The sequence below is a fragment of the Physella acuta genome, unplaced genomic scaffold (assembly GCF_028476545.2).
Source record: "Physella acuta isolate Inbredline_101_S28 unplaced genomic scaffold, ASM2847654v3 ptg002592l, whole genome shotgun sequence".
NCBI lineage: Eukaryota > Metazoa > Mollusca > Gastropoda > Physidae > Physella > Physella acuta.
The window spans coordinates 3,691-23,093 of NW_026734048.1; the positions used below are offsets into that span (position 1 = coordinate 3,691).

At 38.2% G+C, this 19,403-nt stretch overlaps 1 protein-coding gene across 1 annotated transcript; it reads left to right on the forward strand.

Annotated features, from left to right (window-relative positions):
- The first annotated feature begins 15,297 nt into the window (after positions 1-15,297).
- Positions 15,298-15,960, forward strand: LOC131933638 (eukaryotic translation initiation factor 5A-1-like). The gene has a single exon (XM_059290319.1). The coding sequence runs from the start codon at positions 15,322-15,324 to the stop codon at positions 15,775-15,777; it is 456 nt and encodes a 151-aa protein (XP_059146302.1). The 5' UTR covers positions 15,298-15,321; the 3' UTR covers positions 15,778-15,960.
- The last annotated feature ends 3,443 nt before the right edge of the window (positions 15,961-19,403 follow it).

Here is a 19,403-nt window from a genome sequence, read left to right on the forward strand (position 1 = left end):
GTGAGGTGTTGGGGTGAGGTGTTGGGGTGAGGTGTTGGGGTGAGGTGTTGGGGAGGAGGTGTTGGGGTAAGAGGCTGGTTGAGGTGTAGGCGTGAAGTATTTGGGTGAGGTGTTGGGGTGAGGTGTCTGTGTATTAGATGAAAAACAAATGGTAGCTGCAGTGAGGTTAGTAATAAAACAGATAGTGTTAGTTACCTCACAAGTTAAAGACAGTTACAAGTACTATATTAGATGACAGCGCTCACATATTAATAGGTCGACGGCATATTCTCGTACTCTCTCGTAATCTCTCGTACTCTCTCGTACTCTCTCGTATTCTCTTGTACTCTCTCGTACTCTCTCGTACTCTCTCGTACTCTCTCGTACTCTACTCTCTCGTACTCTCTCGTACTCTCTCGTACTCTCTCGTACTCTACTCTCTCGTACTCTCTTGTACTCTCTCGTATTCTCTCGTACTCTCTCGCTCACTCTCGTACTCTCTCGTATTCTCTCGCTCACTCTCGTACTCTCTAGTATTATCTCGTACTCTCTTGTACTCTCTCGCTCACTCTCGTCTTCTATGGCACTTTGATCCTCCCCCCCCCCCCCCTACTTAACGGTGCTAAGTAAACGATTCGCCTCGGATTAGTGGAAGATCATGAAAGGGTGATGACTGCTAGAGGAAAACACTAGAGTAAAGATTTGTCGTTCTTGAGTTGATGGTGAAAAGGGCAAGTCATTGATTCCAAAACCGTTGCCAGTGAATCGATCAATCTATGAATTGGCTTTATTGATCTGTAATGCGATTGGAAATAAATGAATGAGATGAAAAAAAAACGTTCTTTGCTGTACACCCCCTCCTCCCCCCACCCCCGCCCCCCCGATCCCAAACTTATTTAGATTCAGAATTTCTTTTAGGCATCTCTACCGCCTCCATCCTCCCCGAACGAAATGGAATTTATAAAGAAAATTTATACTTTCACCAGTGTGTCCCCCCCCCCCCGTACATTTTAGTCCGCCTCCCCCCACCCGAAAATTTCAACCTCCCCCCCCCCCCCCCCCACTGCTTGGAATTACCCTGTTAATATCTCGCATATACAGAAAATTAGAACGTTGAATAAGCAACATAAAACGTATTTTAGTACAGTATGACACTTGTAAGATCAAAACACCAAACGGTATACATATATATATATATATATATATATATATATATATATATATATATATATATATATATATATATATATATATATATATATATATATATCAGAGGCGTAGCGAGGGGGGGGGCGGGGGTGCGGACCGCACCGGGTGACACCATTTGGGGGGGGGGGGGGGGTGACACCAAAGCAAAAAATAGCAATATATAAAGAGAAAAACTTGAGGGAGGTGCAAATCGAAAGTTTGAGCGGGGGGGGGGGGGGAGGGGAGGGTGCAAATCGTAAATTTTAAAGCTTGTCCCCGTGAGGGTCGCTACTCCTCTGGGGGGTGACACCATTAAGTGCCGCACCGGGTGACACCCGACCTCGCTACGCCACTGATATATATATATATATATATATATATATATATATATATATATATATGTTACCGAGTGTATTGACAACGCCAACTGTTACCGAGTCTATTTACTTGTAGTGCCAAATGTTACCGAATGTATTTACTCGTGCTATCTTTGACCAGCACACAACATCGACCACAATACAGATACTCGGAAGTGCAGGTTTACATTGATCTCTTTATTACATGAATTAATAGAAATGCTCCACATAACAATGCATCAATGCTCCACAAGAATACAATGAACCAACTGACCCCCACTGTCCTCACTAGTCCTCACATATCAGAATGCACGTGTCCATCGTTCCTATCCTCACAAACCACAACACGTCCTCACATATCAGTCTTCAACTGGGTTCTGCGCCTTATCGTCGTGCCGTCCTATTATACCCCACGTATTCGTAATACTTCCCAATCGTTGCATCAGACTATGAACTACGCAGTTCTGTCGTATCGCTTCTCAAAGCTACGCAATGGCTTTATGTTCGTTATCAGTCCACACCCCCTGTATCAGTTGCATCAGCCCAGTTTGGCCTTGATCGTGTCTATAGTTGACAGACTGTATTGCGTTCTTATCGTCTCTAGTAACTACACTAGTTACATCTATATATATATATATATATATATATATATATATATATATATATATATATATATATATATATATTATATTAGCGAATATCTTTATAACCATCAATCACTTGGTACTTTATCATTTTGTAGTTTAACTGACCAAAAATAACTAAATTCAATAGCATCCCGCACTTTGACGAAAAACAAATGTAAAATCATGTAAAGTGAACTGATATTGTGATGAAGAAGGCGAAAAAGCATACCTACGGTGGGTCGATAAAGAACTAGGCATCTACGCTACAAGGAAACTAGTCACAGACACAGTAGCCGAAAATGGTTGTATTGTATGCATCATGATTTTGAAAGTTGAGTTGTTTTTTCTTTAAATTAATATACACTTCTAATCCTTTAACTTAATCTCGAACAGGCGTTATTGTCCTGAAAATGGCCACCACCTTGACGCCTCCCCCCCCCACCCCACCTTTTAGGCTTGCGCCTCTCTGAGAAACTGATGAAAGTAGATGAGAATTATTTTAGCGATTAAGTTTTTATATATTACATTTTTAATATAGTGTACATAAAAAGGGAGAATACTTTTAATTACGCTCATAAAAGTCGCTGATATATAGAACAATCAAATAGTAACATACCATACAATAGAGTTTAGTGTTACTTATGTAATACAAAAGATAATAAATTATTTCTTGTAGAAACGTTTGGTTAATTTTATGATTTTTAAAATTTTTAATTAATCATTTTACTTTAGCTCAAATACATAACTATTATAAATATTAATTTCTTAATCTTTAAATTCAAGAAACTTCCGCTCTAGCCTACTTCATTATCATCTTTTGTGCGTCTTTAAATCCTCAGTATACCTAAATAAAATAAATTTTGAAAATGTGTGGTCACGTTGAAGTGACGGCGAGATGTGTTATGATTTCTTCTATATTAACGTGCGTGGTCGAAGGGATGTGGAAAAGACCAACCTTTTACTTTTAATGTAAGATTGATACAAGTAAAATGTTGTCTTTATCCACGTACCATCGACCACACAACAAGGGTATACATTATGGGTTCTCGAAATGTGGGTCGCGATTCCCCTGGGGGTCGGGAAGGGTTTTCTTTATGGTCGCCAACTGGTAAACTAAGTCCTAGCAATGCAAAAAACAACAACATAAATATTTAAAAGAATATCTGAAATTTGGCTTTACTAACATCAGTGGAAATGGAATAGAAAAGAAACAAAGCGTTCTGTGCAAAGTTGTTCTCAGCCATGAGTCTATGTAACCTTCAAAACTAAAACGTCATTTTGAGACGAGTCATTCTGAACACACACAAAAAGATATGGAGTTCTTTCGTCTGCATGAAGCTAGTTGCAAACGTCAGAGACTTGATCAAACAAAAGAAACGCAGCATTAGTGCAAGCATCGAATAAAGTCGCTTTAAAAATGGCCAAGCAAAAAAACAAACCTCTCATACAATATGAGAAAATCTCATCAAACCCTGAATGTTGTAGATGTTGAAATTAGTTCTAGGGGATTCTAGTCCAGTAAAGATGCAACAAATATCGCTGTCTTATAATATTATTCAGCGGCTTATAGCAGACATGTCCGTAGATGTTAAATAACAAACTTTGAATGAAATCAAGCTTTCACCATTGTTTGCTTTTCAAGTTGATGAATCAACAGAAATGAGTTCGTGTTCGCAGTTGCTTGTCTTTGTTTATGTGAAATATATTCATTCAGATTTGCTATTTTGTGAAGATATCATTGAGAATAAAAATGCGTGCTTTGAAACTTGATGATTAAAATGAGAAAACGGCAGTGTGGTTTGTAAAGGTGGTGTGCCATCTATGTTTGGGTCTAAATCGGGCTTTCAGATAAATGTAAAAGATTTAGCTCACTAACCAAGGGGAATCCATTGCATGATTAACCGGTATGCCCTCACCAGCAAGACTCTTACGATTCCATTGTTAATAAAATCCGTAAAATATATTAAAAATGTAGTCCTAAACACAAGTCTGTATAAAAAACTATGCAAATAAATTAATAAAGATCACTTTGGTTCTGCTTTTCTTTACTACAGTACGCTTGCTTTCAAAAGGAAATGCGCATCGTGTTTTTGAATTAAAAGATGAAATCAATTTGTTATTCAAATGCAAGGGAAACAAGACATTTCAATATACTTTAACGATAAAGAGCCGTTAGAGAGAGAGAGTCGCATTACTTAAAGATTTATTCGAAAATCAACATAAGCTTTACCCGAAGCTTCATGAAAAATTAACGAATATTATCTCTTTTGGGGATTTTTTTTATCAAAGCTGCAAAATTGGCGAAGAAAAATAAATCTTGGAAATATTGCTATGTTTGAGAAACTCTGCAGTGTGGTAGATGAATCTGATTGTGAGATAAATAAAAAGTTGAAAGAAAAGAATTCTGGGCATCTCTTGAAAACGAACTTTGGCTGACACGTAACCCATTCTCTGCTTCCCTTGATGTTGCCAGCATTCCCGATGAATTACAAGATGAATTCTTAAATTTGCGGAATGATTCAGCGTCACGTACCGTGTTAAATGAAAAACTGCTCACACAATTTTGGTGTAGTATGCACCATTCATATCCAAACGCGAAATTGATTGCCTTTCGAGTTTTAGTTCCTTTTGTTTCTTCGTATCTTTGCAAGAATAGATTTTCAACACTTCTCACATTAAAAACAAAACAAAGAAATAAATTAAATGCTGAGAATGACATGAGGTTGGCGTTAACAAAAACGCAACTGCGAATTTTGAGGCTAGTTAATAGCTTGCAATTTTACTTATCGTATTGAAACAGTTATCAAGAATAATTCATTTTAAAAAAATGTTAGAAAAACTTTGGTAACTATGGCAACGGCGGCCACCGTTTATAAAATATTATAGTTTATGCCCCATAAACAATTAATTCATAATCTTCTACCAAATTTTGGGGTGCTGAGCTAAACATTTTAAGTGCCGATCTTCAAACTAATTACTTGTGAATTTTCAAATTTTGGATCCGGTAAAAACACTGAATTTTGGGGAATTTAGGGAAATTTAGGGGAATTTTGGGGAATTTTGGGGAATTTTGGTGAATTTTGGGAGTGGATAATGACAATAACAAGTCGTCGTTGTGCGAACACACTCTCGTTCTCTCTCAACTAACGCGAGACTTTCTGCCGCACTTCGTGTCGCCAAGGGTAGGATTTTTCCATGAAAAGGGGAGAAGAGTTGTACCTAGATGTGTGAGTTACAGTGGTTTGTCCAGTGTTGTGGTTTCATGTTGTGATGTACCTAGATGTGTGAGTTTGACCAGTGTTGTGGTTTCATGTTGTGATGTACCAACATGTGTGAGTTACAGTGGTTTGTCCAGTGTTGTGGTTTCATGTTGTGATGTACCAACATGTGTGAGTTACAGTGGTTTGTCCAGTGTTGTGGTTTCATGTTGTGATGTACCAACATGTGTAAGTTACAGTGGTTTGACCAGTGTTGTGGTTTCATGTCGTGATGTACCAACATGTGTGAGTTACAGTGGTTTGTCCAGTGTTGTGGTTTCATGTTGTTATGTACTAACATGTCATGTGTGAGTTACAGTGGTTTGACCAGTGTTGTGGTTTCATGTCGTGATGTACCAACATGTGTAAGTTACAGTGGTTTGACCAGTGTTGTGGTTTCATGTTGTGATGTACCAACATGTGTGAGTTACAGTGGTTTGTTCAGTGTTGTGGTTTCATGTTATGATGTACCGACATGTGTGAGTTACAGTGGTTTGTCCAGTGTTGTGGTTTCATGTTGTGATGTACCAAGATGTGTGAGTTACAGTGGTTTGTCCAGTGTTGTGGTTTCATGTTGTGATGTACCAAGATGTGTGAGTTACAGTGGTTTGCCCAGTGTTGTGGTTTCATGTTGTGATGTACCTAGATATGTGAGTTACAGTGGTTTGTCCAGTCGTGTTCGCATATTTTGTGTTGACGTGCTTGCTTTCTTTCTGGGATGGCCATGAGTATGTTGTATGATTCGTATTTGTTAATGGCGTATGCAGTGGAAAAAAAAAGGGGGGGGGTGAGGGGCAGGACCGTGATTGTGGAGATTTGAACACATTTATATCTGTGGTCGTAGAGAAAACTTCGAGCCTGTCTTATTTCCATTTAAAAACTCGGAATCAAATGTTGTAGCAAACTGTCAAACAACTATTAATTTAATTTTAATTTACGACCACCGTGGGGTAACGCTCACATTTCTACAACCTCCAGTTCTAATTGATGTAAAGAGCAGCGGCTACGACGATAGTAGTAGCAGCAGCCAGTGGCGTAGCGAGGTCGGGTGTCACCCGGTGCGGCACTTAATGGTGTCACCCCCCAGAGGCGTAGCGACCCTTCCCGGGGACAAACTTTCAAGTTTTCTATTGCACCCACCCCCTCAACCTTTCGATTTGCACCCCCCTCGACCTTTCAATTTATTTTTCCAACCCATTTTGGCGCCCTCTAAGGTCGGCGCCCGGGGACATATGTCCCTCCCTCCCTCCCTCCCGCCCCCCCCCCCCTCGCTACGCTACTGAATGATATTACCATCCGCGACTAAAATTAATATGTTTGTAAAAATATATTAATACAAGACGACAGCAAAATCTACTTGTAAAAGCAGACGAATGAAAACAACACTAGAATATTTAAACACACAACAAAAAGCAAAAACAAAACAAATGTAGGCTGCTTTTTCCAGATTCAAAGTGTCCAATAAAGTGACAAAAACATTTTTAATACAATACCGGTACTATCAAAATAAAGTAAAAGGTTTTTGAATAATTGAGCATTCTTATCATACTGTCAATTCAAATGTACAATTGCTGTCATTATTACCGTCATTACAGTCTAAACAATTCTGTTGTATTTGAAAAAAATGAAAAAAAAACTGCTTACTAGTAAAAATAGGAAATGCAATTTATAATATGCAATAATTATTAATTTATTACAATGTAGGAAAATAATTCAAATTCTCATAACGTCAAGTAATATATTGATTTATGTACATTTTTTTTAATAATCAGGGGAGGTAAAAATTGGCCATTTTACCCAAAACACATTTAAAAAAAAAATTGAATTTAAGTAGTAGCTAGTAGTATATAAGGTCCCTTTTGGTTAGTATGGGGGAGCAGGATGCGGATGCGGATGCGGAGCAAAGGTTATATAGGAAATATATAGCAGGTGGGGTGAGGGCGGGGGATGCGGATGGGTGAGGCATAAAACGCCTAAATTTTGATAAATCTGGATTTATTTTTTTTGCCCGATTAAAATAAGTATCCTATACTTAGTATATGATGAAGTACTTATGTGTAAAACGGTGAAAACTTTCAATATTTCATTTGATTTTCGTGCACGCCTACAATACTTCCTCTATACTCTATACGAGAAAGTAAAAAAAAAACGTGGGAGAACTGCTATAGATATAGCAGTTTGAAAGAGAAGAATGTTTGATTTGATTTGTTTCATTGTACTCAGCATATCATTCCGGCTGCTTATAGTTTTTATAATATTATTTTTCTTTACTCCTAAATTTATTTCATTTTACCTATGGTTATATAAGCCGATACCCCCGCAACCTCCCACACATACAAAAAAAACCTTCAATTTTTTAATTTTATTTTTTTTGTTATAACATTTATAACATTATTTTTTTAATCTAAAATTTAATTCATGTCACCTTTAGTACACCCCCCCTCCCCAGGTCACACATTGTGGTCCACGCCCTCCCCCCCCCCTTCCCCAGATCTTACGGTGCGTTCCACACCCTCCCCCCTTCCCAATTCACATGGAGCGGTCCACACCCTTCCTCCCCACCCCAGTTCACAAAGTGCGGACCACCCCCACCCCCCACAACCCAAACTAGCTAGGCGAAGGTCAAGACACACACTACAGGCTCACACAATTCACAATCAGATTTTCTCACTGTGGACGATAGAACTCATAAGAAGGGTTCGATGAAGGTGCAGATGAAACCGATGGGGTTCGGTGCATCCAAAAATGTGAAGAACCACTGATCTAAACATCGAAACAACGTAAAAAGTGGTTAGTTTGTCCAACCTTTCTCGTATGTAAATTATATTAGGGTTTTGAAAAACTTGCACGGTCAAGACGTAGATCTCATTATTCTTATTTTAGACGCAAACACCATTGTCTAAGTCTGTAGGTTGACACATTTCTCAATGGATTTAAATGTGTAGGGGAATTGTTTAACTTCTTGAGGGTGATCAATGGAAATTGTGTAAGGCCCTTTGTTACGTTCGGGTTGGTTTCTGATAAACAACAACGCTTCGTGTCTTCGTTCGCTACTTTTATTCAGTCTCAAATACATTCAAGCGTAACCCTCGTCCTAAACGCTAGCAACTAACCCGCTGACTGACCCCCTACAATCGTTCACTCGCCCTTTTATACCCGCATTCGACCTTGGGATTACAATACATAAACACACAAGGGTAACTACACAGTAGGGTGAACTCCACTCACACACGCACTCTCCCCTAGTTCTAGACTATTCTAACCTATTCTAATCTAACCTACAACTGACCCGTAACACCCTTTCTACCGCTGGGCAATTACCGAGAATTTGGTTGCGTCCCTTTGATAGAAAACCCGATTTTTAAATTTTAGAAAAAAAATAACTGGTTGTTTTGGAGTTGTGTATTTCTTACACAGAATAAAATAGTTCAAACAAAAACACACGCGAGTGTCACATTTCAAACTGCTGGGTATTTCAAAGTGGCTGGGTTTGTTCCAAGAGTTCTTTTATAATTTCTTGTGCTTTTCTTGCGCATTCCTTGAGTATTTCCAATAACAGTTTAGCGCAATTCGAGTGAATTTAGTACATTTCTAGAACATTTATCAGCATTTCTAGTAAAACTTTAATGAATTCTAGTACCTTTCATTAGTGCACTTTTAGTTGACACCTAGTACACTTTAAGTTCTTTTCTAGTGTATTAGTACTGCATTTCTCGTGCATTTCTACATTTCTAGTGTACATGTCGAGTATTTCTAGTACATTTTTAGAGTATTTTACAGTGCTACATGTTACTCGTACAAGTGGACTTGAATAATTTTATAGTAGGGAAGGCCAGCTTGAGTGGAAGAGCCCTCAATCAAACAGTCACATATTATGTTCATGGTCTCAAGATATCATTGAGCCCACTCAGCCATTATGAGTACCCAACTCTAGACGAGTGAAATTAATGCGGCTAGCTATAGTACAGAAAATATATCACCCTCATACCACCTTGTCACCTAAACAGATGAACTCTGCTTCATCTACCTTATGGACCGTTACGTTAGAAACATTGTCATGAAGCGGAACACATTTGATAACGATGAGGATATGTGTGCTTTACATCGCTCGTATGGTACGTCGCGCAATCATCAAACTGCTCAGCATTCACAGCGCAGCTAGTTACCATGGTAACAAGATGAGCTAACTCCTGTGAATGCTTCATCTGATCCAGCTCACGGCTGTCGCCCCTGAAGACGCCATCAACCAATCGAGCGTGAACAGAGTGACGTGTATAGGTCGAACCCCTCCCCCCCCCTCCTAATGGGGTCAGGGGTAATTGCTGGAAAATTTAAATCAGGTTTTAGAACCCCCGTCCCTCCCCTAAACGTCGCCCAATCTATTCACACAACTAACAGTCAAAAAGTAAAGTTCTCTTTTCAAACCTGAGGTTCCTTAGGGCAAGCGAAGTAGAGTTCACTTGTTTCTGTGAAAGGATAATGCGGTCAGCACTATGTCCAGCAGCGTAGAAGTCCAATTGCAGTTGTAATTTCTCAGACCTTTAAAGATAGATCTGATTTTTTTTTTAACTATACCTAAGCGCTTTAATTTTTATTTCTGTATGTGCATTAGTAGTTTATTTTCTTAAGATGTTTAAACACTAGCATAGCCTCAGACATAACAAAGTTGGACAACAAGGTGTTTATCTATCTTCAGAAAATTTCATTTTAGAATAATTGCCTTATTATTGTTCCATTGGGTTTATTGATGAAATTCATGTACGATGTTTAGGAAAGAGTGAGAAAGAATCACAATGGGTTCAGGTGGGGCAAATGTTATTCTCAGGTTTGGCTGGGCTAATAAGGTTGGTCCCTATAGGTTAATCTGTGGGTTGTGTTATGGTCAACATAGCAAGAGCAGTCCTATAGGTTTACTCCCCTTTTGGGTTAGACGATTTATATGATAGATGAATTAATTAATGATTTTTTTTTTACCACGGCATACCAGTATTATGCATAAACGGCTTTACGTTAACGTAAGTCAAATAGACCTAAACTCCAGAGCTTGGTGGACTTAGGAACGTCCGACAAACTTCGAGTTCGAGATCTGATTTTTTTTAAACTGTCGAGTTCTCTATCACCCACAGTGGCGTAGCCAGGATCATCTCAAGGGGGGGGGGGGGGGGTTCCAATTTTTACCCGGGGACAAACTTTCGATTTGCACCCCCCCCTCAAACTTTCGATTTTCACCCCCCCTCAAACTTTCGATTTGCACCCCCCCTCAAACTTTCGATTTGCACCCCCCCCCCTCAAACTTTCAATTTGCACCCCCCCCCTCAAACTTTCGATTTGCACCCCCCCTCATACTAACCCCCCCCCCCCCCCTGCCTACGCCACTGATCACCCAACCAACGGCGTGGTCGAATGGTAGAGCGTTCGACTGCTCAGCCGAAAGTCTCAATGTCGAATCCCCGGGTTCAAAGTCCGTATAACGTCCCTGAGTCCGCCCAGCTCTGATGAGTACCTTACCCAAGTTAAGGAAAGTAAAGACGGCTGTGCATAGTGCTGACCATCTTAAACCTTTCTATGCCGAAGTTAATAAAATAGGTGAACTCAACATCATCTGTCTGGTGGATGCAAATGGTACTTAACTTCTTTCTACCATCCGTCCACACCATAACACTACATGTGTTATGGGGTCGTCCATAAATGGCGTCCCACTCGTATGGGGGAGGGGGGTCCGTAATTTTGTGACGGTGTGTGATGAGGGGGAGGGGGTGGGGTTCAGATGGTGTGACGTCACACTTTTGCATAATAAAAAGCAATGGTAGAAAACGAGTTTTAGCCGTCATTTTGCGTTTTAGGAAACGGTTTTAATAAATTGTAATAGGAATTGATCAAAATACTCTATGTTGACATAGTTCTTACAAGATTTTGGAAAAATATCGATATTTTAAGAAAAATTCAATAGCAATTTTGAGGGGGGGGGGGGGGGGTTGTAGGCTGAGGTGTCATTTAGAGGTGGGGTGGTCTGGCTTTTTGTGACGACGTGTAACGGAGGGGAGGGGGGAAGTAAAAATCGTTCAAAAAAAGCGTGACGTCATTTATGAATGACCCATATACATAAAAACAACGTGCGTGAAACCCGTGCTCCCATCTAAAAAAAAAACAATTCTCCCTACAAACACAAAAACCCATCCACGACCTTGTATTTACCTGAGCATCAAAGCCCATAAAACACCTCATCTGTTCTCTGTTTACCTCCATTGTTCCAAGCTACTCCCCGGGGTGTTCTGGAATCCACAGGTGATAAAACCCTCCCACAACCCCCCCCCCAACCTATTTCTCACAGCGAACTAACGAGAAACGTTAAATGTAGTCGCCTTTTTCATGTTGCGTAGAGCGTATTTCAAACCAGAGTTGTCTAACCTTAGCTCTTTATTCCAATGAGCCGGCAAAGCCGTAGCTACTGTGATGTGAATGTTTTGGAATTCTGACATTCGAACATTCTCGTCTGACAAGGTTTATTGTGTGAACAGGTGAAAATTCTAGACTTGCTTGGGATTTTTATACTAATTGGATAATTATCTTGATTGTTGATCGGATTTTCCTGTTACGTGTCTTGGGTAATTGAAGTCTAGTTATAGAATGTGCATTTATTCTCTCGCTGTAATGAGATTTAGAATCGAATTGGTGATTTTATTAATGGATGTGAAATAGCTAGCTTTTAGATTATAAATAGGAACTGGATTAGGGCTAGATTAAGATTAGGAACATAATTAGAACTAAGGCTAAAGATATAGCCATGGACAGTATTATGTTAAGAGCTTAGGTTTAGCCAGGGTTAGGGTAGATATATAAGTTCAGAATAGATTCAATACGGTCAAATGCCGACCATAGTTGCACAAAACAGAATTTATTTCTTTTATTACTTAAACAACAAGCATGCACAATGTTCCGCCTAGTTATAGACACCTGTCATCAAAGCGAAGGTAATCTATGACGTCATGGTGACGGTTCAAGTCATAGCTACTGTCAACTTTAACGCTATAACGACGACCCACATTGACGTTGAAGTTTAGGTCCAGCGTGACGTCATAGAGAAGGTCCACAAGTCCACCTTTTAATCGTATCTTAGAAAGTTTTTAAATATGAACTCTGGACATTTTTAAGCTATTCTAACTTGCTAAAAGAAAAGTCCCGAGCTCGAACCCCCGAGCAAATGAGGCTCGATAGCTGGGGACAGCAAACAACTTATGCTAACACGTCATCACTGGGCATATGACCTTCCAGTAAAGGTCACCGGCCAGGGTTCAAAAGTTCCTAGATGAACTTCCACGGCCTTATGTTCATGACCAAGGCGAGCCACCTAGATGGAGGCATCCGGTTGTGGTCAGCAGAGGCGTAGCGACCCTTCCCGGCGCCCGGGGACAAACTTTCGATTTGCACCCCCCCCCCCTCAAGATTTCGATTTGCACGCCCCTCAAACTTTCGATTTGCCCCCCCCCCCCCCCTTCCTCAAGATTTTGATTTGCACGCCCCTCAAACTTTCGATTTGCACCCCCCCCCCACCTCAAGCTTTCATTTTTATTTTTCCAACCCATTTTGTCGCCCCCTAAGGTCGGCGCCCGGGGACATATGTCCCCCTCCCCGCCCCCCTCGCTCGATACTGGTGGTCAGGCATGGGTAGGGGTGGGCGCCGTCATGCGACTCTTAGCCCAAGTCACACTACTCTGATGTGCCACAAACACCCCAACAAGTGTTAAGGGATGATTTTTATTTTATTAGAACTTGTATTAAAACATCAGTTGTAACACAATTATACTTGTTTGAATGTATTTACTTGTTTCTTCTTTGTTTTCTTTATGTGTTTGTCTTCTAAATCTATTACATGTAAGCGCTACTTTCTGCAAAAGGGGAGCTAATTGATTATTAAAATTCTTCGATGCCCCTCGTTTTGGACAGTATCAAACCGGCTTCAGGAACGGTAACTAATTGGACGTAACAAGTTTGGTTACTTCCCTTGCCGGCGTCTTTAAACCAGTTACCGGCGTCTTTTTCTTTATGGTCTGGTAAAGTAACGAATTCCAAGTTCTCATTTATTTACAACAGAACGTATTCTTAGAGCAACCAATGGTTGGAGAAGATCTTTCTTAAGTTGTTTTCTTTACAGTAATGTCGGTAATAGTTAAAACGAGACGACCCGCGGCTTATCATACGCCGCTATTTAGTTGTTTTATTTTCTACTTTTCAGTAATTCATAATTTGTGAATTCGACAGTACCAACGCTGCCAATGAAAATATTTGCTTTAAAACACTATCAGTAGCTCGTTAAGGACGATAACCCAACTCCTTTACCCAACCCCTTCCCCCCCCCCCCCCCCCCCGTGAAAGTAAACTCCTCTTAGTTACCTCCCCTAAGTTTAAAATCGTTTCAAACTAAATTATCTGCCCCTAATAGCCGTCACTGAACCCGGCTCTAAGATTGTAACCATTTAGCGTGAACCACAGCTCACCAGACCATGTAGGGGTGGGGGTGGTGGGGAGCGCGCTTACAGCTTTGTGTTTTCTATCGTCTCCAAGAAGAGAATTATATATATACGAGCCGACCCGCGGCGTATCATATGCCGCTATTTAGTTGTTTTACTTTCTACTTTTCAGTAATTAATAATTTGTGAATTCGATAGTACCAATGTACAAGTTTACACTGCGTTAAGTGGGGTGGAAGAAAAGCCAAAGGACAGAAGTGACCGATACACTATATTCAAACCGATACTCAAGCCAGTTGGAGTTTGCCGTGTTGAGGCCTGACAGGCTAATGGGAGACACCTCCTGAGTCGGTGATATCCGTAAAGAAAAAAAAATTAAAAAAAAAAGCTTGTAAAAAAAACAGCTGCTAAAGTGGATTTGGATAGTCCTTTAGTTATATTACTTGATTTATAAGTTTATTATTCTGACGAAAGATGTGTATGTCTTTATATGAATAAATATTATTTCACATTAAAGAGGGTATTTATTTAAATAAAAAATAAAATGTATTTACCTAATCCTAGTCTAATACCAAATATTGAAATAAATTTTTTTGTGGCTCTTTAAAGAAACTGGGAAATTTTGAAAATTGTAACGTTTGGCTCTTCCATCTTAAAGGGTTGTCGACCCCTGACCTGAATGAAATATCAGTACATTAAGTTTTATATGTCCCTCATTACGGGATCCAAAATTTGGACTAAAATTTATATACTAAAGTGACTATTAGGCTAACATATATAAATTATACATTTTAGCTATAAAGATTGTTAAAGGTTTTGTTTTTATTCTTTTTAATGCTTAATAAATTGGCGAGTTTTAATAGGTTTATTGCAAGCATAAATTGTTATATATATGTTATATAGTTATATTCGTTGCTGTTAATTACAACTCATTTCGATATACTTTGATACTTATGCTTTACTTAACTCTTTTTGTTGCTATTTTGTTAGTTTAATATTTGTTGTTTCCCCTAATTAAAAATATGATTTTAAAATGGGAGGTAATTGTGTTGGAATTAGCCATAGCTATTTTTTGTGTCTAATTTAATTTTATTTGACTTCTTATTTATATTTTTTCTAAATATATATGTAACCCTTTAAATTGATTGAATTAAAGTGTTAATTATATTTTAGATCTGATATTTGAAAGGCAAGAAGATTTAAGGAACAGCTTAAATCCCAATTTACGCATCCCTCATATTATTAAAAGGACACTTGTTAGAAAGAAACGATGTATTCAAACTTGTACGTAATTATCAATAAAACGACATACCTAGAAGCTTTATAGATACTAGTTACAAAAAAATAAATAGATACTAGTTACGAATTTCTCTTCATTTTACTGTTGACATTATTTTATTTCTATTAGAATCTAAAACAATTTTGAATATCAATTCTAGTGTAACAAATGGCTGAGGTTGATCATGAAGAAACTTTTGAGGGTGCAGATGCTGGTGCATCCCAAACCTTCCCCATGCAATGCAGCGCTCTAAGAAAAAATGGTCATGTTGTTCTCAAAGGACGTCCTTGCAAAATAGTTGAAATGTCTACTTCTAAAACCGGAAAGCACGGCCATGCAAAGGTACATCTTGTTGGAATAGATTTGTTCACTGGGAAAAAATACGAAGATATATGTCCATCTACTCACAATATGTCAGTTCCAGTGGTCAACCGTCAAGATTACCAGCTTGTGAGTATTGATGATAAATACCTTTCCTTAATGGACGATAGTGGTGAAACACGAGAAGATTTGAAACTGTCTGATACTGATGTTGGCAGAGAAAAAGATGAAAAAGATGAAAAAGATGAACCATTTATGATAACTGTCATGAAAGCCATGGGAGAAGAAATGTGTGTGGGGTAAAAACAGCAAAAGACGGAGAATCAACATGTGGACACAGATTGGACAATATGAGACCTACACACACAACTGTTCAAATAACTTCTAAAAATAAAAACAATCTATGCTGACAAATTATTTTGTCATTGGTGCATCAAAGGAGTGACTTTTTTGACAATGATGCATAGTAAAAGATTATCATATTTTTGGCAATTTTTTTTTTTAACCATGCCATCATTTTATTGTACCATAACCTTTCTTTTCATCTAAACATGACTTTTGTTTTAATAAGAAAGCTATTAAACTTGCAGGGAGCATAATTAGTTAATCTTATTTTCTTTAGTTTCAACAACCATGTTTTAAGGTTTGACTCTCCCTGTGATTTGTTTTTATGACTTTTGCTTCAGCCTCCTAATCAGCTGGTGAAACCTTACCCTTCTGGGTTGTAGAGAATTAACTAGTCACTGTTAGTGTAACTAGATCATAGTCAGGCTAAACTTTTTAGGTACATTGATATGTATTTGATCATTCTTAGTATGAATGTTACCATATTGTGTTTTAGTGACAACATTGAAAGTTTTAATTCAATTAAGAGTTCATGTACACATTTGAATGGTGAGATAGTATGCAGATGACCAACTTTGTTACATTTTGAGCTTACATTGGAACTATGCAAGAAAGAATAATTTTTAGAAAAAATACCTAATCTAATTTGGGGGCCCAAAATGTTATTTTGAGTCCCTGGGCTTTTGGTGTGTGGTGACTTTGACACTTTAATATGGAACCACAAGGGTGTTAGGCATTTGTCTGTTTAGGTTCAGAAATACTCTATTAAATAAGTTTTAGATTAAATACCTTGATCTGATATTAAATGGGGAGGGTTCATATGGGTATTTGAATGCTATGTTGCCTCAATATATTTCTTTGTTTTGTGTATAAGCCCTGGTGCACTTGATTGATGTGTGTTAAGCCATGCTGTGTATTTTCTGGGATAGGTGGTGTGAGTGAATGAAATGGATGTGTCTGTACTTGTAGGTCTAATCCATCTGTCCTATTCGAATAAATAAAAGAGAAAAATTACAAAAAAAAAAAAAATAGATACTAGCTAAAAAAAAAAAAAAAAAAAAAGACAGTAGCTACTTGGTTTGTTGACAGGATTTTTCCGGTTAAAATTGGAGGGATGAAGAAGATTTGCTTTATGTTGTGTTTGCTGTACTGAAAGATAACACTGCCCTCAGACAACGACTCTCCAGTGCTCGCTGGGTCGGATCTCGGGCGTTTTTTTCAGTCGTTTGCCCTCCGAACTCGCGTCCCACAATATTCTATCGACATAGCTGTCAGTTTCTGTGGCCGATTACTTAGACAAGATATATTTTTGACGTCATTTTTTGTTACCTATCTCTTGAATAAATCTATTTTTCCGTCAGTTTCTTTTGCCGATCACTTGAATAAATCTATTTTTCGTCAGTTTCTGTTACCGATCACTTGAATAAATCTATTTTTCCGTCAGTTTCTGTATGGGGTTGCTTGGACAAGATCGATTAGCAAGATCATGATGATAGTGGGGGAAGGGTGGAGTGGGTATGGTACACTCGAGAGATTTCTTAAGATTATACATCTACCTCTTGTAGTTTGAACAGTACTAACACGAAACGCCTGATGTATTTTATGATTAATTAGATGTTAGGTTAATTTAATTAAGTATTAAAAAAACGTCACTGGTTATGTATTATGTACGTGCCCTGAAATTCTACAATTCCAGCAGACGATTGAGTGTAGCAAAGATGTGCTATAACACTGACTGTACTACACGTGTCTATTTATAGCATACCATGGCTTAGACCGCTGTTTGTCTAAATGAATAAAAAAAAAAGTTGCTACATAGGCGGATGTAGAAAATCATCACTCGCTCAATGACCTCAGAAAAAACAATCATCTATGTTGAGTTGTTTTAGTAACAATATTATTATTCCCCACTGCCTCTTACACTTGGTATTTAGAATTGTTTTTTACATATATAGATAGACCAATCGGGTATTACCAGGAATGCCGAATTAAAGGTTTATATTTTTGTGAATGATAAATGCTAGAACTTTGATATACTTAGACGGGATATATTTTAATTGTTCAAGTCATATTAAGTCATCAAATCATGTTTCATTTTCCTTCCTTAATCATGCGTAACACCCGTGGCAAAGCTATCCACTCTCAGCTGTCTTCTAACGCTCTTTTCAACTTTGTAGTGTCAAGTAATAAAAAGAAATTATCTCGTTTTAATAAAACCTCCTGTTAAAATATCAATGCTTACATTTCGACAACATTTGTTAAAGAAAGTTAAAAAATAAATAAATAACTGCAATGTAGGGGGTCGGCGTGGTCGAGTCGGTAAAGCTCATGGTTGCTAAACTGAAAAGTCTAGTTGTTGAATTCAAACACTCTGGCAGAAAAAGCTCGATCACTTCCAACACTAAAAAAAAATAAATTAAGAGCGAATAAAAAGAACTGCAATGTATGAAGAAAAATATCACAAGTAATTTAGTTAAAAATAGAATTGTGTTTGTACGGTTTTATTTTCAAGTTTATTTTCTGATGTATAAGCAAGTTTTGATTATATACTACTTATTTAATCAACATAGTCTACTTAATAATTTATTAACGGCGTATGCGTACCTGGATCTAGATCTAGTAAGTAATGCTTTAATCTCCAAACACGATTTGTTTAACATTCGCCACTTTTCCTACAAGATTTTCTATTTCAATGGTATTATCTGTTCCTCTATTTAAGTACCGGCTGTCATGATTATCCCCCTTTTATAACGTGCATACAGTGTTATCTCCCATTTTTCCATGTACTAACAAGATTAGGCGGAGTGAGTGTCGTGAGTTGCATCCCTTCCCCGCACGAGAAAATAACACCTTCGGCGCATGTGTTGTCTGCTATACGTGGCGCGGATGACGAGGGGTGGGGGGGGGGGAAGGTGGGGGATGGAAACTAAGTTAGGGTGGGGGTTTAGGGTGGATGGGGGGTTGGGTGTATGTTGTGGTAAGAAAGAATCCAATCTAATTTTATAATTAAGTTGTTAAGTTGTTATCCGTAGACACAAAACTTTTTTTTTTTACAACAGGAATTATTTTGTTCAGCGTTACATCGGCGTATTAATACATTTCTTTATAAAAACGGAATACTGAATGTGGTGTTTTCTTTTTATTATTTTTGACGTGAGGCGGCAGATGGTGCTATATTGTAATCAACTTTGTTGTCGATTTTTTTTAGACAGGAAGAATTAATTTTAGGAGATAATATTCATGACAGGACTTAATGGTTTTGTTGTTATAGTACGCGGGCTGGCGTTTCCAAATATAATGACAGCCGTCAACTGGAGTATCCGTTGTAGTTGGGTCCAACATTTTAAAGTCTGTCTTGCTGTTCCGTGACTATAATACTTGGTGTTATTTTGAACTATCCAGTGATTATTTTGCGGGATACTTCCTTGTGTTATATTTATATTTCCGGGAATTTCCTTGTTATATGTCTGTGGATAATTGACATGACAAGTCTTAAAGTACTAAATATGTTTATTGAAGAACTTTAAATAGTTATTTCTTATGTATGTACTTCAATAGCAATAATTGATACTTTTGGAATGTTG